Raw genomic sequence first — 23,353 nt, 5'->3', positions numbered from 1 at the left:
TCGAACAGTTTTCATACTCCTTACTAAACCCGAGTGATTTTCTACGTTTAACGCGACTTGTTTCATTTTCCAACTTTAGCTGTACCGAGTGGACATCCCGACGAAGATGAAGTATACGAGAATTCTATGATTTCGACAAACATGATATTCGAATATATCGACGACGAACTTGTTCCGTACGAAAAGTATTGGGCGTCTATTCCTAAAATTCAAATGTTGGATCCGAATAAGGTTGGTTTGCACGGAACCGTCCCTCATCGGAATATCTCTCTGTGTCCAAGTAGTAGCTTACATACGTGTATCTAATACTGTTGGGTTTTCAGATCTTGGTTTTCGATTTTGGAAGCGAAATGTATATTTGGATGGGGAAAAACGTAGACCTCAAATCGAGAAAATCAGCCGTCAAACTGGCCGAAGAGTTGTGGAATAACGGATACAACTACGAAGAATGCGATTTATGTCCGATCACTTCGGTTTGCACGATCGGTGATCGAGAAGGTACGTAATTGATTCGAAAGACAGCTGTATGGCGAGAAGCTTAGAAGTGATAACCCTTAATTTATTATCGTTTTATTTTGCGTTTAAACAGCTCAGTCAGACAGCGCGTGTTCGAAGAAGGGTGAAAAAAGACCCGAATGGTGTCTGTTAGCCAAAGTTACTCAGCATATGGAAACCGTGTTGTTTCGAGAAAAATTCCTCGATTGGCCGGACTTTTCGAGAGTGATTAGAGCCAAAGGAAAGGACGAAGATACCGAAAAACAGGTAACGTTTCCAATATTCGTAATGAAGACTCGATTCGTCAATTTCGCATTAATCGTTACGATTTTCTCGTTTCAGATCGACGGAAGTCTGGATATAAAACCTTGCGACGCTGAAGAAATGATCTCCATCAAACCTACCGAACCGGATCTGTTTCTAGAAGGCAGCCATCTGGGCAGAGGTATTCGATACTTCGACGAAGAACGCCGAAAATTTTGTTTGGTGACCACTTCGGACGTTAAAATGTGGCATATAACCGAGTTCGAAAGCGAACTAGTACCCCAAGAGTCCTTAGGACAATTCTACAGCACCGATAGCTACGTTATCAGATGGATCTATTCGATTTCCTATACGGGTAACGTAATATTGCGTTTCTTTCGCCGATCTTAGGTACCTAACTTGCAACGCTAACTCGACGAATTTTTGACTAACACAGGCCGAGAGCTGAGCGGTCAACCGTCCAAACACACTATCATGGGTCGAGATCGATGCGTGTATTTTTGCTGGCAAGGTAAAAACGCTTCGTTAAACGAACAAGGAGCTGCCGCCTTACTGACGGTGGAACTCGATAAAGAAAAAGGCGTACAGTTGAGAATTTGTCAAGGATACGAACCTCCGGCTTTCTTCAATCTGTTCAACGGCACAACCGTCATCTACAAGAATCGTAAAGGTTGGTACTTTGAAAATGACCGAGCTTTATTTGATTATCATTCGAGTTATTATTGACGTAATTTTTGCACTCGGCAGAAAAAAAATGGAAGCTGTTCGTTTGTAGAGGAGAAATAGACTCGGAAGCTTGTCTGCTCGAGGTTTCTTGTAATATCAAACAGCTGAGAAGTAGAGCTTCTTTCGTGTTGCTGAATGCCGATACCGGTGTCGTCTATGTCTGGAACGGTAGTAAGGTGACCGAAGCCGCTTCGCAGGTTCGTTAGTTGACTTATTTACGTATTCTAGCATTTCGTATACCGACTATGTAATTGAAATTTTCATCTGTTCAACGTTTTTAGGCTTGTTTGAATATTGCGAATAACCTGAAAACCAAATGTCCGCCCGAATTAGGCGTGAAAAATAATACCATCGTCGATATTCTGCAAGTTAAAGAGGGCAAAGAGCCGAAAGAATTTTTCTCCGGTAAGATCTATGGAATATTTATTTATTATGTGTCTATTGCGAGTGAATTTCCAAAACTCTAAATTTTATCAAAGTTTCGCAAGATTCACGAAAAATTACATGATGAAATTTCAGAAAAATTTGATCAAATTCCAAATAATTGATGAAAATTATGCAAAATTTGGCGAATTTTTCAGAAATGGAAATTACAAAACTTATTGATGTGATATTTAAAGCGAAAATGTAATTAAAATAAAACTAACGAAAAACTGACGAATTCAATTAAAATTTGGCAAAATTGATAGAAAAATTGCTCAAAACATGATAGAACATTTTAAAAATGGTCCAAAGAAACGAACAAGGAAACTTCTTGAGGTGTCACTCTCCGATTTGAAAGGGACCGCGATTTTTGGAAAGAGCATAGTCTAAAACCCCCCAAAACCAAATTTTTAGCTACCCAAGTTCATTTTTAGATTTTTGGCGAATTTTTGAAAATTCAAAATTGACCGTTTTTTGGCGATTTATGTTTCTTTAAAAAAAAGTACGTACTTGATCAATAAAAATGGTCAAAATAAGTCTCAAAACTAATATTTATTACCCAAATCCAAATTTCACCATTTCCAGCCATTCTGGAGCCTCCAGTTCGATTTTTCAATTTCTCCAGAATTTTGAATTTGCTCCAGGAGGCGTGAATATGAAGTTGGGCAGCTAAAAATCGAGGTGTATAAATTACACTCGACCTGTCGAGTTGATCCACATTTGAGCCGATTTTGAGAGTGACACCTAAAGAGTGGTTTTTTGAGGTATCACTCTCGCTCCAAAAGGGCTGGAAATGGTAGAATTTGCACTCCGGGGGTTGGTTCTTGAAGAAATGCAGGAATTCCCGCGAATTTCAAAAATTTCCTCACAAACGGTCATCTTTTGATTTTTTGGATTTTCAATTTTGAAAAAAGCTGGTCAAAAAACCACTCTTGAGGTGTCACTCCCAAAATTGGCGCAAATGTAGATAAACTCGTAAAACAGGTCGAGTATAACACAGAACTCGATTTTTAGCTGCCCAACTTCATATTCACGCCTTCTGAAGCAAACTCAAAATTCTGGAGAAGTGGAGACATTGAAAAATCACGCTGGAGGCTCCAGAATGGCGGGAAATTGTGAAATTTGGATTTGGGGGGTTAGTTTTAGACAAAATACAGTTATTCGCGCAAATTTCGACAATTTCCACACAAACGGGAAACTTTTGATTTTTTGGATTTTTTAATTTTGAAAAAAGCCGGTCAAAAAACCACTCTTGAGGTGTCCGCTCCAGAATCGGCTCAAATGTGGAAAAACTCGTTAAACAGATCGCGTATAACACACAACTCGATTTTTAGCTGCTCGACTTCATATTCACGCCTTCTGGAGCAAACTCAAAATTCTGGAGAATTGAAAAATCGCGCTGGAGGCTCCAGAATGGCTGGAAATGGTAAAATTTGGATTTGGGTAGTTATTATTAGTTTTGGGACTTATTTTGACCATTTTTATTGATCAAGTACGTACTTTTTTTTTAAAAAAAGCATAAATCGCCAAAAACAATCAATTTTGAATTTTCAAAAATTCGTCAAAAATCGAAAAATGAACTTGGGCAGCTGAAAATTTGGTTTTGGGGGTTTCAGATTATGCTCTTTCCAAAAATCGCGGTACCGTTCAAATCGAAGTGTGGCACCTCAAGAGGTTCCCTCTTGTAAGAAGCGTTAACATTGATCAAAATTACCAAAAACTGTGGAAATTTTAGCGAGAGATGGATGAGACGTTAAAAATGACATTAGAACACTTCAGAATCTTAATTGTAACTTTGTCAAAATTACCAAAAAGTGACAAAATTTTAGCAAAATTTTCAATTTAAAAAAAAAAAAAAGTAAAAATGTTGGAAATAACGTGAAAACACTGAAAATAAAACAAACCTTGAAATTATCAAAGAGAAAAAAAAAACAAAATTTTACAAAAATTGTATGAATTATGCACTGTGAAAATCTATTAAAAAGACAGGAAAACACTTAAAAATCATTAAAATGTTTAAAAATCGATACGAAAAAATTATAAGTATTTTTTATTGCACTGAAAGTGTCTATTCTGAAAATAAGAGCGAAATATTTTGAACCATCATAAAATAATTATTGCTCGATAGATTTAAAGTCTGTATGTAATTGAAATTTTAAAAGTACGAAACTGAACTTTCACAATGAAAGTCCAGCTTACGTTCATCTTATTACAATAAATTCAAAAGTTGAAAGTTTCTTTTTTAAAGTTTGAAAAAGTTTCAGCGAAGACTTTTTTTATGTACCCTCTTTTTAACTAAATAATTTTCAAACTGAAATTTCAACACCTCTTGGGGGGGGGAGAATCTACGTCCGGCCTTTGATACTTTTTTTTTTTAAATTAAGAAAAAGAAAGTGGAAAATAAATACCGAAAAATTAGTTTTTTCATCACTAGTCAAGTATTTATTCCAGTACTTGATACGCTTGCGATATTTTTCTATAGGATTGGGAAGCAGCAGCGTTAAACTGTATTTATCATTATCGCAAGACGTAGACGACAAAGAACATGACGTGTCGCCTTTGCTGTTCAATTTGTCTTCCAACAGTGGCGTTTTTTGCGCTACACCTATTTGGTCTCCGTGTCGTCACGTTCAACTTACCACCGCGTATCCGTTCCTGCAAGAAGATCTCTATTCGGCTAGTCAGCCTGGTACGTCTTACTACATTTTTACTCGAAACTCGAAAGTGAGAGAAAAAGGCATTTACGTTCGCATGTGCGTGTGTGTGTTGTTGTTTTTTCAGCGTTATTCCTTTTGGATACGGGTAAAGTACTATGGCTGTGGCAAGGCTGGTGGCCAGAACGTCAGAAAGTCCTGCAAGAAGAATGTGCTCAAAGTTCGTCCGAAGAGGTCGCCCAGAATAGCGATAATTTTAGAGGCTCGGCTACCGTTCGATGGCAGTTGGAAAGAAGAGCCGCTATGCAGACCGCTTTGGATTATTGGAAACTTAAATATCCGGCGAACGAACCGGTTAAAGCTTTCTTGGTGTGGGCTGGTCTGGAACCTATTCAGTTTACAAATCTGTTTCCCGATTGGGACGACAGAGACGACATCGCCGAAATGAATATCTCGGTTCGTATTTCATAAATTATTACTTTTTTTTCTCGTATCCGGTCAACATGCCTAAATTAACATGAAAAACTCAATATAAATCTTAATCTAAGTCCTAAATACCCTTCTTCTGCCAGTACTCAAGGAATCTAACTGCTTCATCGTCAAGTGTCCCATTTAATTTTCCAGGATCAATTTTTCCTGATAATTCACACTCAAATAAGTGTTTGTTAGTCTGAACATCACCGCATTCGCACAGATCATCATCAGCCAACTGCCATCTATGAAGGTTGTACTTAGATCGTGTGACTCCGCTCCTCAATCTGTCAAGTGTTTTCTACAGTCCATATTTCAAATGTTCTCTGCTTGGTAGGGCTTCCTGCCTAGTTCTTCCCTCAACACCTGCATTCCATATGCGACATATATCTGTGCTAAGGGTATCTTTTAGTTCTTCAACTGTTTGCACCCTATCACCTATCTACATGCTTCATTTAAGGGTACATCAACTTTACTTGCATGTGCTGAACGACTCCAAACAGGGCAGGCATACTCCCCCACAGAATAGCACAGTGCCAGTGCAGATGCTCTCATAACTTGGGGCTTAGCTCCCCAACTGCTGCCTGCTAGTTTGCGAATTATATTTGTCCTGGCTGCAACTTTCATTTTAGTTGCCTCACAGTGCCTTTTGTAGGTCAAGGACCTATCTAGGGTTACACCCAGGTATTTGGGGTTATCTGCATGTTTCAGATCTGTTCCACCCCATCAAATATTCAATTGACGCTTTGCTTCACGATTTCTGAGATGAAAAGAGCATGTCTCTGTCTTTGTTGGATTTGGTTTGAGGTGGTTATCTTTATAGTAAGTGTCCAGTTCTTCTATAGCCTGGTTTAGTGTGTCCTCCACCTCTGCAAACATATCATGTTGGGCAATTAGTGCAAGATCATCCGCATACAGAAAGTGGTTAGTATCTGGTCCAATTGGTTGGTCATTGGTGTAAATGTTGAAGAGAATTGGTGACAAAACACTGCCCTGGGGCAATCCGTTCTTTTGCCGCCTCCAGGTGCTGTTTTTACCATTGAGTGTCACATAGAATCTTCTGTCTTTCATCAACATAGTGACAATCTGTGTAAATTTAAAATCCTTTGTAAGTTGGTACACCTTATACTGGAGTAGTGGGTGGCACACTGTGTCAAAAGCTGATGTGAGGTCAACAAACACTACTCCAATGACTTTCTTCTTTTCAAAGCCATCTTCAATGTACTGTGTTGAGTGTAATATCTGGCCAGTGCATGATTTTCCTGGTCTAAATCCAGCTTGCTGTCTGATCAGCCCCTCATTTATACAATCAGCCATGCGATTTAAAATGACTCTTTCAAAAATCTTGTATAGGTGACACAACAGGGAGATAGGTGTGTAATTCTTTGGGTCATTTGCATCCTTGATTGCTTTCTATAATGCAATAACATGTGCCTTAGGGTGACAATGAAAAACAAAATTCGGATTTTTGAATGCAGCACACCGGAAAAATGTGCTATGAGGTGTCAAAAAATGATCCCCAAAGTTTCATCCCTCTAAGTTGATTTTAACCCATGCCTCAAGGGCCCCAAAGATTTGAACGTAACGTCCGAGCGCGACCTTGAGAGTCTCACGGCGGCACGTGGTGGAGAAATCGTTGAGTACGTGCTACATGTACAAAGTGAATTAGAGTAAGGATACACTGTATTTTTTTATTTTTTTTTGATAATTTGTTTTTTTTTCCGTCACAAGCTAACTTTAAAATAGTTTTTAAATTATATTTTCAACCAAAAACACAATTTTTAAATTTTATTCTGCTGTGGGCGCTGTGGAAAAAAATTGATCTATTAACGCAATAATTCTGTTCTTGTTGTTGTACCTCTGTACCAAAAGGTTACAAAGATATAAAATTCACTTCTTATACATATTAAATATTTCTTCTCTCACCATTCATGTCCATTGGCCATCATTTACCTTATATCCTACTAGCTAGAAACTAATTCTATTGAATGAACATGACTTTATTAATGAAAACCAGACTTTCATAAGGTAATTAATGGCCATCGGACATGGACAGCGAGTGAAAAAATATTGAATGAGCATAATAAGTGAATTTTATATCCTTGTAACCTTTCGATTTTTTGCAGGCGGTGAAAAAGTAAAGAGAAATGTATAAAAACGTGCATTAAAAGCTCAATTTTTTCCACAGTAAAATAAAATAGAAAAACCCAATTTTTTCATAGAAAATATAATTTAGAAACTGTTTTAGAGTTAGCTTGAGACGAGAAAAAAGAATCATCAATTATCAACAAAAAAAAATAAAGTGTAGCCTTACTCTAATTCACTTTGTACATGTAGCGCGTACTCAACGATTTCTCCACCACGCGTCGCCGTGAGACTCGTAAGGTCGCGCTCGGACATTACATTCAAAACTTTGGGGCCCTTGAGGCACAGGTTAAAATCAACTTGGAGGGATGAAACTTTGGGGATCATTTTTTGACACCTCATAGCACATTTTTCAGGTGTGCTGTAAAAAAAAATAACAAAAAATTTTTTCCCTGTGTATTTCATTGTCACCCTAATGTGCCTGTTGCCATAGTCTTGGCATTTTTGAAGTTTCTCTTACAGGCATTAAACACTTTTTAGATCCAATTTATTGCCTTTGGTCCAAAGTGTTTTATCTGTTCAGTATACATGTTATCCTCACCAGCAGCCTTCCTGTTTTTGGACAATTTGATTGCAGACTTAACTTCTTTGTTATGTAGTAATTGGTGTGGCAAAGTTATTCACTTCCACATCCATGCATCTTTCCACTTTTGTTCGGCTGCTTTTGCTGTCAATCTTGCTGTTCAGGAGTAGTTGATGGGCTACTTGGTTAGCTGTAACCTAAGTGAAATTGCTGTGTTGGATTTTGCCTCCATCAAGTCTCTTCAACAGTTACCAGGCTCTTTGGCTATCTTTGCAGAAATCCAGATTTTCTACTAATTCCTGCCATTTTTTCCATCTAGATTCTGCTATATCACTTGCTAATTGATTTCCTAGTTCAATGATTTCCTCACTGAAAGGATTTTCATTGAATTGTTTAATATACTCCTTGCATTATGTTATGAGGTGCAGCTCCATTCCAGAGATATACTCCTTTCTTGCTCCCCTTGGAATATAATCTTTTGAGGCTTTCTTAACAATTTCATTGAAGAGTTCATAATTTTCTGGTATTGGCAGTAGGTCGTCTATCTTTTCTTTAATTGCCTGTTTAAAAGCTTCCCAATTGGCCTTTTTGAAACTGAAGCTTGAAGGTGGGTTTTCACATTTAATTGGGCTGATGACCTCCTTAATTTCGCATATAATTGGCCTGTGTTGGGTTAGGAGAATTGGATCTGCTACTCGTTTGTAACATAGACTTGAGATTCACTTCGAAACAAAAATGTTATCTGGGTTATATCCACGTTTCCATCTTCCACTATTGAAGGATGCCGGCAGTTGTGCATCAAAGACCAAGCTCAGCTGCTGCTCTTCAGCCCATTTCTCCACTAGGTCACCATCTGTATCATTTTCAGCATATCCCCAGCTTACACTATGGCTGTTGAAGTCTCCAACTATTATTCATGTTTCTGTGGGTGGGACATTGCTGTCTTCTTTCCATGTAAATTCTACATTCGGTGGTTTGTACACAGATAAGATTAAGCAGTTTCCCATGCTGATTGTTAGAATCTTGACATTATTTTCATCAGACAGTGAAGTACTTTTTACCTCCATGTTTAGCTTAACTAGTATGGCACTTCCATATCTGATATCTCTCATGGGGTCTATCAATAATAAGTTTCATTCCTTCAATTTTTGGCTTCTGACTTTCTCTGCACCTGTGTGTTTCTTGAATGGCGAGCACGTTTATATTCAGGTTCTTGACCATTTCAGCTAGTATAACTTCCTTCGGCCCTGACAAGCCCTCTATGTTTATGGACATGATCCTTGAGGGAGGTGTCCTCGTCGGAGGCCCTGAGAAGGGCCGTTTTAACCCAGGCATAGGGTGCATGATCGACTGGTGATGGGATGATTGGCCAGTAGTTGAACTACTGTTTCCAGGGGGCGCCAGCTTATCGTGAAAATTTATTCACAGTTCTTAAAAAAAGCATTCGCGGAGGCTCATCCCTTGCCCCCCCCCCAATTATTACTCAAATACCTATTTTTGAAAGAATTTATGCAATTTTTATTTTCGCGTTATTTAGGATGGTAGAAAACCGGGAGAGGTGTTGGATGTTGAGCAAGAATTGGCCAGACTTACGCAATCTACGTATCCTATCGAGCAACTTCTTCAGAGGCCATTGCCAGATGGCGTCGATCCGACCAAATTGGAGTTGTACTTGTCTCCTCAACATTTTAAGGTAAATTTTCGGCGTCGTATCGAATGATTATCGTTATTATAGACTACCATTTGTACATTGAGTACCAAAGGTACAGCTACAGGTAAAGGTATGTATAACTTTGACGAAACATCAATCGAATTAGATAGTGCATAAATTTTCAATCGAGTCGACAGATAATGCGATTACAAAGTTGACGTATTAATACACGCCTATCTCGCTTCGTAGTTATTAAAATACGTAATATTCGACAAAGACTACTCGTATAATTCGTATACCTCTACCTGACTAGTGTTTTGACGCGTAGACCTACACAACCGGAAACTGAAAATCAAAAATAACGCGTAGGCTAGTTGTAATATTTTTAATTTGACATTTAAGCGAACGACGATACTAACGACGAAACGTTTTTCAATCGTTTCAGGATTTACTCAAAGTAACGAAAGAAGAATTTTCTGCTCTGCCGTCTTGGAAGCAAACTAATTTGAAAAAGAACGCCGGATTATTTTAACTAACGAGCAGATGACGACGTACCGAGACCGACTAACTCGCACAGTTCCTAAAGAAACATTTTGTCCGTTTTATTAATAATAACTTTTTTGATTCCGTGAAATCGCGCAATTCTATTTTCAATGTCTGTGAATTTGTTTCTTTCTGTTTTCCCCCATTCCCCTCCCCCTTTTCATCATTTTTTGTACTTACTGATTTTTACTGCGATTCGTCCGAATTGAGATTTGATTTCGTTTGTATTATTTAATTTCTACTTTTTACGTACGATTTGTATTTCATTTTTTAAAACTTATTTTCATTTCAGGTACCCCTTTTATCACGTATTCGTGTACTTATATTTTTATTAATTCATTACTCATCGTTCGATGTTCTTAAATGGTCGATTCGATTTTAAAATATTTTATTCCGAACACGAGCGAAATTTGCGTTTATCGATGTATGTATTATGTTACCAAAGTGGTTTGCGTGTTTCGTGTTCATCGTGAAGAGTGTGCTTGTCTAATTAATTGTCTATTCCGTGTGTTCAACTATATATTTTTTGTTTGTTTTCCTTTTTTTTCCTTTTCTTTCTTTCTGTTTATTTCTTTTCTTTATTATTTACATTTTATTCTTTTTTTTTTTTTCGGCTGTGATTATTTATACGTAAAAACGTTACGGCTTGTGTTAATTGTATCCGCATTTAAGACGTTTTTTCAGCGTGAAATTGTGTACGTCGAATTGCACCGAGCTAATTTTTTTTTTTTGAATTATCGACGCGTATTTACTTTTTTTTTTCGCCGCCATTTTAACTTTTTTTTAAAATTTTCATTTTGATACGACCCTTTCTTTTTTTTTACGTACATTTTTGTCTTTTGAATTATGTGTATTGGAAAATTTTGATTGTCGCGGAGCTTTTACTTTTTCTTCCAAGGAGCTTGAATTTTAAAAACGCGAATTTTTTTTGATTTTTTTTACAATTTTACAATTTTATACTTATTTATTCGTGTACATATCATGATACATTGTGAAATTTTCTTTAGTCATTTTTGTTTGTGTGTTTACTTTGTACCTACCTTCATACATAACTACACCTAAAGTGATCGTCGATACAAATGTATAAAAAATATAAATGGTGATCTTTCTTTCTATTTTTGTTTTTTTTTTTGTTTCTTGTAAGTAATGTGTTTCTCCCTTAAAAGTTTTTCGGGATTGATAAAAATGTAGAGTTGGGTATATCTACACTCGTACATTAACGAGTAGGAATATTAGGATAATTAACGGTAATAAATTGCAAAAACAGTCGCAGTCGCTTTTTCGCGGTGCAAATACATATTTTATTCTCAGAGTAGGTAATATAGCTTATCAAATTATTTAGCGTGAAATGCGCTCTCTCTATCAGATAATCAAGTAAAAGGCAAACGAAACAGATGCGTGGTCTTCTTTGAGAAAATGTTACGTCGCCGTCGGCGAGATGTAATTATAATCTAGGTAACATTTATTGTCGCGGTGGAAAAACGCCCGCAGGCTTGTGTACTGAATACGAGAGCCGTAGCCAGAACCGATGCCGATACCTTAATTTTCTTGCTTTGGTTTGTGTACCAGCTATACTCGTAGAAGATACGAGTAAAGCAGATGTGCCGCACCGCACCGGCACCAGCACCGCGTCCTCCACCTTCTTTGTTCATTCGTTTCGCATCCAACGTCGGTAACGAAGAAAAAGACCAAAATACCTTCGTTTTCTTTATTACTTACCCAACTAATTTACCAAATCAATGAAGGCGGATGAAATAATCAGCTCGCCGATATCGCGAGCGTTATCTGGGTGAAAGTTTCATATACTCGAACGAAAAATTCCTACTGGAATCTAGCCTAACGCAAACTTGTACCAACTTGCACATTCATTCGCGTAAAATACCGTACATAAGTTGTAGGTACATCTTGGCTGTGTAATTTTGTTGCTCGTATCTGTACAAGGCGCTTTGCAAATCGCCAGATGCGGACTCCGACTCCGGGACTCGGTGGCCTTAAATTTTTTAGCCAAAAACCACATTTTACTCGATTTTTTTGAAAATTGAAAAATTTAAAAAATTGAGTGGGTGTCAATGGAAAGAAAATCTTTCTTATTTTTTGGAGAAAAAAACACAGTCGCGAATCGAGTAGAAATCCTCGATTTGATAATAGGTATGCAGGCTTTCTTGGACAGCGACTTCATTTCACGTGTCAGATTCAGATTTTCGTGATGGCGCACAATTATTCAGGTGAAAATAGTCCGGCATATGACAATAGGAGAAATTGCACCCCCCCTCCCCCCGCCGACCCTTCGGGACAACTTTTTTCTTAAAGGGGACATCCTAAGAAACATTTTAAAGCAAACTTGCCCCAAAAAAAAGATTTTGCGTTTCAACATAGGACTTGCACAAAATTTTTCAAAACTTACAAAGGTAGACCGAAAGATCATGCAAAAATGTATCACCTGTCAAAATTTCAAGCGCTAAAGTGCGTTTTTCGATTTTTGGTGAATTTTTGAAAATCCAATTTAGGCCAAAAATGAGGGAAAAAATCAAAATTTTACCAAATTGACCAAGAAAGCTGAAATTCGGGATATACCATATTTTTGACATGCCAAATCGATTGGAAACGGTTTCAACCCGTTTTGAGCAGTTCTGGAGCCTCCAGCAGATTTTTGAAACTCGAAATTCCCACAAAATTCCATCAAATTGGAGTTAAGTAGTTGTAAACCTGAAATTTATTCTAAAAACTAATTTCAATACGCTACGAAGTACTGCAGGTAAATTTCAAGTCGTTTTGGAGCCTCCAGCGACTTTTTGAAAATTCCTGAAGCCTCCAGCAGATTTTTGAAACTTCAAATTTTCACAAAATTTCATCAAATAATGGAGATGGACAGCTGAAATTTACTCTACACTCCAATTTTAACACCCTCTGAAGACAACTTCAGGTGGGTTAAAGTCATTTTAGAGCCTCCAGCGACTTTTTTGAAAGTTACTGGAGCCTCCAGTAGATTTTTGAAAATTGAAATTCCCGCAACATTAATTTATCAAATGGAGCTGGCAAGCTGAAATTTACTTCGCAGGCTACATGGTGGTTTCAAACGGTTTTGAAGCTTCCAGCTACTTTTAGGAAATTTCAATTTTCCAAAAAAACGCCATAATTATATTGTTTCAAAAAGTCGCTGGAGGCTCCAAAACGACTTGAAATCCACCACCAGTCAACTTCGTAGCGTATTGAAATTAGTTTGCAGAATGAATTTCGACTCTCCATCTCAGTTTAATGAAATTTTGGGGAAATTTCAATTTTCAAAAATGTACTGGAGGCTCCAGTAATTTTCAAAAAAGTCGCTGGAGGTTCTAAAATGACTTGAACCCAACTGAAGTCGTCTTCAGAGGGTGTTAAAATTGGAGTGTAGAGTAAATTTCAGCTTTCCATCTCCATTTGATGAAATTTTGTAAAAATTTGAAGTTTCAAAAATCTGCTGAAGGCTTCAGGAATTTTTAAAAGGTCGCTGGAGGCTCCAAAACGACTTGAAATTCACCTGCAGTACTTCGTAGCGTATTGAAATTAGTTTTTAGAATAAATTTCAGGTTTACAACTACTTAACTCCAATTTGATGGAATTTTGTGGGAATTTCGAGTTTCAAAAGTCTGCTGGTGGCTCCAGAACTGCTCAAAACGGGTTGAAACCGTTTCCAATCGATTTGGCATGTCGAAAATAGGGTATATCCCAAATTTCAGCTTTCTTGGTCAATTTGGTAAAATTTTGATTTTTTCCCCTCATTTTTGGCCCAAATTGGATTTTCAAAAATTCACCAAAAATCGAAAAAGGCACTTTAGCACTTGAAATTTTGACAGGTGATAAATTTTTGCATGATCTTTCGATCTACTTTTGTAAGGTTTGAAAAATTTTGTGCAAGAATGTTGAAACGCAAAAATCTGCGATTTCGGCTGACCTGTCAATCAAAATGGCCGCCATTTTGTAAGTAAGGCCAACTTTTTTTGGACAAGTTTGCTTTAAAATGTTCCTTGAGATGTCCCCTTTTAGAAAAAAGTGGTCCCGAAGGATCGCCGGTGGGGGGGTGCAATTACTCCTATTGTCACATGCCGGACTAAAAGACGGCATTCTACATTACTCATATAGCCAGAAAACATCATAAAAAATGCGAAATTATTTGACCTTTATGTCGCATCATTTTTGAACCTGATAATGAACTATTTCGACTAGGAGAAAGCGTTATTGCGAGAATCTGACACCGAAAATGGATCCGCATAGGCCGTACGAATACTAGAATATCTCTAATGGAGCATCGCTGATCATGTCAAGTTCGTTTGTTTTAATCTATCGAGCTTTCTAGTACCTGAAAGTTCAACTTTTTTGAAAAAAAGCATCATTTCACAAATAACTTTGAGCTTTTTCGAAGAACCAACACCGGAAACGAATACGCCGTACCCAAAAACCCCTTTTTACGACGGTTCGTACAGTCTAAAAAGTTCTCTAAAGCTGGCAAAATAGATTCAAAAGTTCAAGTATACCTCCTAATATCCTATAATTATTCTCCTAATGAAAATTGGTCTTATTTATCATCAGATATACTCCAAAACGACTAAAATTAGCAAATACGAACTTTTTCAAAATTGAGCTTTTTCAGCCGAATGAAGGCCAAATAGGCTGTACGAGTAGTTGGTTATCACTAATTTACGCATCGCTGATCACGTCAAGCTCGTTCATTTTAATCAATCGAGCATTCTAGTACCTAAAGTTCAACTTTTTTGAAAAAAGCTCCATTTCCGAGAAAACGTTGAGCTTTTTGACAGAATCAACACCGGAAACGAATTCGCCGTATCCAAAAACCCCCCATTCGGACAGTTCGTACAGTCTAAAAACTCTCCAAAGCTCGCAAATTCGATTCGAAAGTTTAAGTATTAGGAGCATCGAACCTCCTAATATCCTATATTCTCCTAATGAAATTGGTTCTATTTAGCATCAAACATACTCGAAAACGACTAAAATTAGCAAATCTCAACTTTTTCAAAATTGAGCTTTCTGCCCGACTGAAAGACAAACAGGGTGTACATATATTCGATTACCACTAATTGACCATCGCTGATCACGTCAAGCTGGTTTATTTTGAGCGTCGAAGCTTTTTTCAGCCTGAAAGCTCAACTTTTATGAAAAAAAGCTTCATTTCAGAGGGACCTTTGAGCTTTTTGAAAGAACCAATACCGGAAACGAATTCGCCGTACCCAAAAACCCCCCTATTTGTACACTTCGTACAGCCTAAAAAGCTCTCTAAAGCTTGCAAAGTCGATTCGAAAGTTCAAGTATTAGGAGTATCGAACCTCCTAATATCCCATATTCTCCTAATGAAATTTGTCTCATTTAGCATCTAATATATTCAAAAATGATCAAAATGGGAAAATTTGTACTTTTTCACAATTGAGCTTTTCAGACGAATAAAAGTCAAATAGCCTGTACGAATAGTCGATTGTCACTAATTCGGCATCGCTGATCACGTCAGGCTGGTTATTTTCAATCAATCGAGCTTTTTTTACGTAAAAGTTCAACTTTTTTGAAAAAAAGCTTCATTTCAGAGGGAACTTTGAGCTTTTTTAAAGAATCAATACCGGCAACGAATTCGCCGTACCCCAAAACCCCCTCATTCGTACACTTCGTACAGCCTGAAAAGTTCTCTAAAGCTCGCAAAATCGATTCAAAAGTTCAAGTATTAGGAGTATCGAACCTCCTAATATCCCATATTCTCCTAATGAAATTGGTCTCATTTAGCATCTAATATATTCAAAAATGATCAAAATGGGAAAATTTGTACTTTTTCACAATTGAGCTTTTCAGCGGAATAAAAGCCAAATAGCCTGTACATACAGTCGATTGCTACTAATTCGGCATCGCTGATCACGTCAATCACGTTCATTTCAGTTGATCGATCTTTTTTCTACCTGAAAGTTCAAATTTATTGAAAAAAAGCTTCATTTCGGAGGAAACTTTGAGCTTTTTGCAAAAACCAACACCGGCAACGAATTCGCCGTACCCAAAAACCCCCTCATTTGTACACTTCGTACAGCCTAAAAAGCTCTCAAAAGCTCGCAAAATAGATTCAAAAGTTCAAGTATTAGGAGTATCGAACCTCCTAATACTCTATATTCTCCTAATGAAATTGGTCCTATTTAGCATCAAACATACTCGAAAACGACTAAAATTAGCAAATCTCAACTTTTTCAAAATTGAGCTTTTTGGTCAAATGAACGTCAATTAGGGTGTACGAATAGTCGATTACCACTAATTCAACATCGCTGATCACGTCAAGCTTGTTAGTTTCAGTCGATCGAGCTTTCTTCTAACTGAAAGCTCAACTTTTGTGGAAAAAAGCTCCATTTCGGAGAAAACTTTGAGCTTTTCGCAACAACCAGCACCGGAAACGAATTCGCCGTACCCAAAAACCCCCCTATTCGTGCACTTCGTACATCCTAAAAAGCTCTCTAAAGCTCGCAAAATGAATTCAAAAGTTCAAGTATTAGGAGTATCGAACCTCTTAATATCCCATTCTCCTAATAAAAAATGTCTTATTTTGAATCAAATATACTCTAAAATGATGAAAAGTGGCAAATATGAACTTTTTCAAAATTGAGCTTTTTGGCCAAATAAAAGCCAAATGGGGTGTACGATGGGTGGATTATTACTAACTAAGCATCGCTGATCACGTCAAGCTCGTTTATTTTAATCCATCGAGCTTTCTAGTACCTAAAACTTCCACTTTTTCGAAAAAAGCTCCATTTTTGAGGGAATTTTGAGCTTTTTGGCATAACCAACGTCAGAAACGGTTTCTCCGAGTGTCCAAATCCCCCACTACCACTGCTCGTACAACCTAAAAAGCCCTCTAGAGCTCACAAAATTGATTTTCAAGGGTTCTTTTTTCGAGAAAAAAATGCACTTCGTATTTACGGCAAACTAATTAGGCAATTTTATTAACTCTCGTCTATTGCTCATCAATGAACGCCCCTGATTTCATGGTGTGGTCCGAAGTAGGTAATTATTTTTTTCTCATTTTTGGCAGTTTATTTCGAACAACTTTTGCCCAAGAAACTGTACAAACGGTCCCCACTTTGCACTTTTTGGATTTTTTTCATTTCCAAGAAAATCGAGTAAAAAGTGTTTTTCGACTGAGTTGAGGTCGCCGAGTCCGAATCCGATGTCCATTTGAGTCGTGCATCGCTGTTTCATGAGCAATTGCGACTACATATTTTACAAACTGTAAGCTCAATTGCAAAATGAACTTTGTTTTCATGCTCTGCGACCTCAAGTTAGTCTGAAAACGTCATCAAAAATTCAGAATTTTACAACTTTTTTCGTGGTAATAATCTGACACCGAAAATGAATTCGCGATCCCAATGGCCGAAATTCCAACTCGATTCGTTCCAAAATTTAAGGGTTCATTTTTCGGAAAAAAGTGTACTTCGTATTTACGGCAAACTAGTTAGGCAATTTTATTAACACCAATCTGTTGCTCACCAATGAATGCCCCTATAATTTCTTGGTGTGGTCCGAAGTAATTATTATTTTTTTTCATTTTTGAAAGTGATTTGACTAATTTGAGGTGACCGAGTCCGAAACCAGTGTCCATTTGAGCCGTGGGTCCCAACACGATAAAATCTTTTTTTATCCAAAAAAATGCACAAACTATCCCCTTTTTGGATTTTTTTGATTTCCAAAAAAATCGAGTAAAGAGTCGTTTTCGACCAATTCGAGGTCCATGAGTACAAATCTGATGTCCATTCAAGTCGTAGACGCCACGTCACAAAAATTTTGTCTTTTTTTTCTACACGAAATGCTTCATTTATCGGCTCAAAAATGACCCCGAAAATCATGAAATTTCACGTTTTTCGTGACTATTTCTGACCATTTCGAGGTCACTGAGTCTGAACTTGGCACCCAAATTGAGCTTCGTGGCGTAGTTTCCGATAAAAACGCGAGTTCTCATGATATAATGTACCGGTACTAAAATTGGACACCACGTTCGGATTCGGGATTGCGCAGTCGAAGAAATACGAATACGTATAAAAGTAGAAATGAGATAAAAATAGCCTTAAATTGCATTTTTAGTTTCACCAAGTGGCTGGTATCTATGTGTAGGTACCATTTTTACATACGAGAACGAGTACGAGTACGTGGAAAAAACAAATACGTATCTACAGGTATTCGCGTTGGGATTGTTGATGGACTTTGCTGCGTCATCATGCACTGCGTAGATGCGATACTTCGTTTGCAATACCTGCATCAATATAAACGTGGATAAATGTAAATTAACCGGGGATTACGCTGGCAGGTATCTGGTATCTGACACTAGTGTAAGAGCGCCTACTTATCCGCGTAATATACTTATAAGTAGTACATGGTACTCGTATGTTAGGTTACTATATAGCTGAGTAAGTATAAGTAAACATTTTCTCCATCAAATAGTTAAGCATGTTGATCACGTATTACAAGGTAAACGCGCTCGATTCGAGTTAGTTACTCGTATCTATTGATACATGATACGGCGGCTATAGGTGGCGCGTGGCGCGGAGTACCTACGTACAATAAGAAGAGCTTATTTCGCCGAGTACCTACACCTAATGTACTGTGAGAAGAAAAAAGTTGTTCTTTTTTTAATTTCCACTTTTCGTTATCAGTTCGCAAACTCGATTTATAATTAGAGTAGTATAATAAGAATGAAAACAACATCAACGAAACGTTTCACATAGCCATAGCCACACCTACGTACACGATACTTATTCTATAGGTACCTACCTATCTACCTACCTACTGAGCTACTCTTTAGTGCCTGTTTGTGTTTACGTTAACTCAGAAAACAGAATGAAGAACGTGATTCATTCAAAAAAAATTCGACTAAACATAACGAACCAATCGTAATCGTCTGTGCAGTATTTTAATGTAGGTACAGTTTATTACGTAGGTTGTACATAGATAAAGATATGAGCGTCGAAAAGACGTAACTTCAACACGTTACCTATGCCTAATAGTGTTTACAAATTAAAAGCCTTTTAGCTGCATATATGCTACATATAACACAAAGTAACGCCAAATTTAATCGTATGCGTCGTCTTCGAAAAATTTTCTCTCTTTTTTTTGCAAGAAATTGACATTTTTTAGTGAAAAAAAGACGTGCAACAAAAAAGAATCTTGAATTTGAAATCGTTTCGAAATTTTTCGCAGATAAGAATTTTTCAGCACGCGTGATTCTTGAGGAAAAAAACAATTCATTTTTTAGATAATTACCTACAAACATTATTTCATTCCGTTTTAGTACACCTACCTACCTAGAGAAAAGACGAATGCTTTAGTAATGACAAATGGATTCGGTAAATGATAAGACTATGTATTTATAAGGTCGGACGCGTGCAAAGATTTTTAAAATGTTGCGCCAATCTGGAAAAATACCACCCACCTTTGCTTCGTTACGCGTCATACCTACCTCTATTCGCTCAATAAAACACAATTTTGAAATATTTTCATTATTGCTCGTCCGATTTCAAATCATCTTAACATTTGTAAATATGTAGATTCCTCATAAAAATTTCCAGGCGACTTACTGTTACCAATAGCAGGAATAAAACCTACCACAATCAAAATGAGTGCTTTTCAAATTTCAGTTGAGATAGTAGGTTACTGTAAACTGGGGTAACATTGAAATCGCAGGGTGTGGAGATAGATTCTGCACATTACGATGTACATATTACAAGTACATCTCCATGTATAAGATCGTCACATGAGCTAGCTACCTACTGGAGGCCTAGCAGTACCTAGCTTCTGAGAGCTTCGTGGGTACCTGGCGACTTACTGCCTCGTTACCTACTTTTCGGACACTGAGTGTATTTACGTATTACAACACAGACATTCATCTTAATGATAATTATCTTACAAAATAAGAAAGATCTTCAGTTGTTATTTGTATCGTTTATTTTATCAAGTACAAAGTAACAACTTACTCAAGCTTTAGGAAGTGCAAAGCACATCACCACGGGGAATGGGAACAATACACGGATGTGGGAAGGTCCATATATGTTACTCTTAAAAAAGAGATTTACAATAAGGATCAACAGTCGTTTTACATACCTAATAACTCCTGGACCCGAGTCCATCTGGTCAACTCAATCAGTCTAACTGGAACCATATCTATTTCGAAATAGATCACTTGCGAATACTTCACCAGTTCATATTTCGAAATATGACTGGGCTTACGCGACTTGTTTGACTACAAGATTTACGCAAACAGAAATAAGTAAACTATTTATCTCAGGAACACTGATATACCATAGCTTACACTATGGGAGTCGCCAAATGACTGGTTTCTCTAGCGGTTCTCTTCTAGCACGAAGTTGTAAGAGAATTAATCCGCTAGATGTTGTATTACAGAACTATTTCTAATGTTGACTAGAGGCAGAACGAATTTCTTTCGCTTACGCGACAGAAAATGCTGTACAATCTGTCTCTACAAGGGTAACATTGGAGGGCGCAGTTTTTCATCACGTTATGCTCCATGGTGGTTGTGCATGATACAGACTTGACAAAATGGCGATTATTACACAGCCAACATTGATCGAAATCTCCAATCCCCAACGATCTTGCCAATTGTGTTGATATCGAGATTTTCAAGGCTGAATTAGAAGCTTCGCCAAAGCCATAAGTGGAAGCTGTTTGAAGCCAATACCATTTCAAATCAAAAGATGCTATGGATATATTGACAAAATCCATAGTCACTAACGACGCACTGAATCTAGGTTTTAGACCTCGGGGAAAGCGATCAGACATCCTTATGTCTGATGTTCCCTATTGATCATCGAGCAGCAGTAGACGAGGTGCTGTATGTCACCAGAGACACACGCATCAACATAGCTGGCATGTTATCAAAATCTCTGATGAATTTCACCACAGAAGACATCAGTTGTCTAAAACGCGATTCGAATACAGCTCAAACGTTCCAGCTTTGCTGATTCTGCTGGATGTCTGAGTACGTTTCACTCAACAACTGGTGTACCTATTGAAAATGCTGACGTGGCGATATTGTGGATCCAGGTAGCTGATTGAGTTGCTTATCCAAGTTGATCGCCGCTATCAAAGCATCTTTAACATTGACCGAATTTGAGGAAACATGATCGACGTTCTTCGTGTTTATACTGCGCAGTTTTTGCTGTCAATTTATTGCTTGATAATTCTATACTCCAATGCAAAAAGGATGGAGGTCCATTTTTCACAATTTTGAGATTTTCACATCATTGGGAAGCTCTTGAAAACCTCTCTTTAATGATGTATGTATCAGTGCTCCAAGTGGAGAATTACAGAAGTTGTCAAAATGAAAAAGATGGAAGTCCTAAAAAACAAGTAAGAAAAAGGATGGAAGTCCAGATGTTCTTTTTCTCGAATAGGACTTCCACCCTTTAATTACGCAGACTTTCATCCTTTTTTTTTTGGAGCATATTTACTTGAAAAGAATGGATGTCCATTCAATTTTTCTTATTAGTTCATTTGAAAAATAATTGACCTGTGATTAATTATTTACAAAAGCTAAAATAAATTACCAATACATCAAAGAATTGAAATACAATTTTCTATCGAAATTTACTCTCTCTACAAGTTTGAAAACGAAACAAAAATGACCGCTAAAATGGTTTTTTCACTCTCCTGAAAAATTTGTTTTTTGGACATCCATCCTTTTTGCATTGGAGTACAGAATTCTCGAATTAGGGAAAGTGTTAAAAATAATGTAAAAATCACGTATTTATCCGTAATTATTTATTACAGCGTTTTTACTGGTAATTCTTCGTATTATTGTGATACACTGTATTCGAGAAGTCAGCAAACATCAATCGTGACTTTGTAATATTTTCAACATGAGATATGGAGCAATTTTATTTTAGAGCCTCCAGCGACTTTTTTGAAAATTACTGCAGCCTCCAGTAGATTATTGAAACATGAAATTTCCCCACCATTTCATCAAACTGAGATAGAGAGAGTCGAAATTCATTCTGCAAACTAATTTCAATGCGCTACGAAGTTGACTGCTGGTGGATTTCAAGTCGTTTTGGAGCCTCCATAGTGACTTTTTGAAAGGTTGTATGGCGTTTTTTTGGAAAATTGAAATTTCCTAAAAGTAGCTGGAAGCTTCAAAAACATTTGAAACCTCCATGTAGTCTGCGAAGTAAATTTCAGCTTTCCAACTCCATTTCTTAAATTAATGTTGTGGGACTTTCAAGTTACAAAAATCTACTGGAGCCTCCAGTAACTTTCAAAAAAGTCGCTGGAGGCTCTAAAATGACTTGGACCCACCTGAAGTCATCTTCAGAGGGTGTTAAAATTGTAGTGTAGAATAAATTTCAGCTGTCCATCTCCATTCTGATGAAATTTTGTAAAAATTTGAAGTTTCAAAAATCTGCTGAAGGCTTCAGGAATTTTCAAAAAGTCGCTGAAGGCTCCAAAACGATTTGAAATTCACCTGCAGTACTTCGTAGCGTATTGAAAATAGTTTTTAGGATAGATTTTAGCTTTACAACTCCAATTTGATGGAATTTTGTGGGAATTTCGAGTTTCAAAAATCTGCTGGAGGCTCCAGAACTGCTCAAAACGGGTTGAAACCATTTCCAATCGATTTGGCATATTAAAGATAGGGTATATCCAAATTTCAGCTTTCTTGGTCAATTTGGTAAAATTTTGATTTTTTCCCTCATTTTTGGCCAAAATTCGATTTTCAAAAATTCACCAAAAATCGAAAAACGCACTTTAGCACTTGAAATTTTGACAGGTGATAAATTTTTGCATGATCTTCCGATCTACGATTGTAAAGTTTGAAAAATTTCGTGCAAGTCCTATGTTGAAACGCAAAATCTGCGATTTCGGCTGACCTGTCTATCAAAATGGCCGCCATTTTGTAAGTAAGGCCAACTTTTTTTTGGGCACGTTTGCTTTAAAATGTTCCTTAGGATGTCCCCTTCAAGAAAAAAGTTGTCCCGGAGGATCGGCCGGCGGGGTGGCAATTACTCCTATTGTCATATGCCGGACTATAAAAGAAGATTCAAATTCAGTCATATGTACCTACATATAATACGCTAAAGAAGCTCAAAACCGAACTTTCCAAGATGAAGTCAAATTTTAATAATGAGAACAAAAATTGAAAGTTACAATTTTCAAACTGGAACAATCACAATTAAGACAATTTTCCACTCTCTATTCGACAAACAATTTTTTTGAAAATAGAATTTCAATACTCAGGGGGGGGGAGAGGATAGACGTCAAAAGTTGGTTAGCAATTTCGATGAAATATTTTACAAAAATTTTCAAAAGAAATGGAAAATGGATACGAAAGTCTGTGTGCGAAAATTAAACGGATTCTTTTTGCAACGCTTATAGGTAGGTCTGGTAGGTGCTCAGGTAATTGTCTAATGTAGGTAAGTATTGATATGAAAGGCCAAA

General features: G+C 37.2%; 1 protein-coding gene across 3 annotated transcripts in view; it reads left to right on the top strand.

Moving 5' to 3' along the window:
* The window catches only part of LOC135839744 (uncharacterized), a 146,169-nt gene extending 135,159 nt beyond the window's left edge, over nucleotides 1-11,010 (top strand). For all 3 annotated transcript variants that reach the window (XM_065355916.1, XM_065355917.1, XM_065355915.1), the window contains 11 exons: nucleotides 80-231; nucleotides 324-498; nucleotides 590-762; nucleotides 838-1,114; nucleotides 1,196-1,429; nucleotides 1,507-1,682; nucleotides 1,767-1,890; nucleotides 4,391-4,597; nucleotides 4,690-5,018; nucleotides 9,239-9,394; nucleotides 9,798-11,010. In XM_065355916.1, the coding sequence (XP_065211988.1) occupies nucleotides 80-231; nucleotides 324-498; nucleotides 590-762; nucleotides 838-1,114; nucleotides 1,196-1,429; nucleotides 1,507-1,682; nucleotides 1,767-1,890; nucleotides 4,391-4,597; nucleotides 4,690-5,018; nucleotides 9,239-9,394; nucleotides 9,798-9,884 (2,090 nt within the window). In that variant the 3' untranslated portion in view covers nucleotides 9,885-11,010. The remainder of the gene's footprint in view (nucleotides 1-79; nucleotides 232-323; nucleotides 499-589; nucleotides 763-837; nucleotides 1,115-1,195; nucleotides 1,430-1,506; nucleotides 1,683-1,766; nucleotides 1,891-4,390; nucleotides 4,598-4,689; nucleotides 5,019-9,238; nucleotides 9,395-9,797) is intronic.
* Nucleotides 11,011-23,353: the final 12,343 nt, after the last annotated feature.

The sequence above is a fragment of the Planococcus citri genome, chromosome 3 (assembly GCF_950023065.1).
Source record: "Planococcus citri chromosome 3, ihPlaCitr1.1, whole genome shotgun sequence".
Classification (NCBI taxonomy): domain Eukaryota; kingdom Metazoa; phylum Arthropoda; class Insecta; order Hemiptera; family Pseudococcidae; genus Planococcus; species Planococcus citri.
The sequence above is the reverse complement of the archived record's forward strand: the minus strand, read 5'-3'. Positions and strand labels throughout refer to the sequence as shown.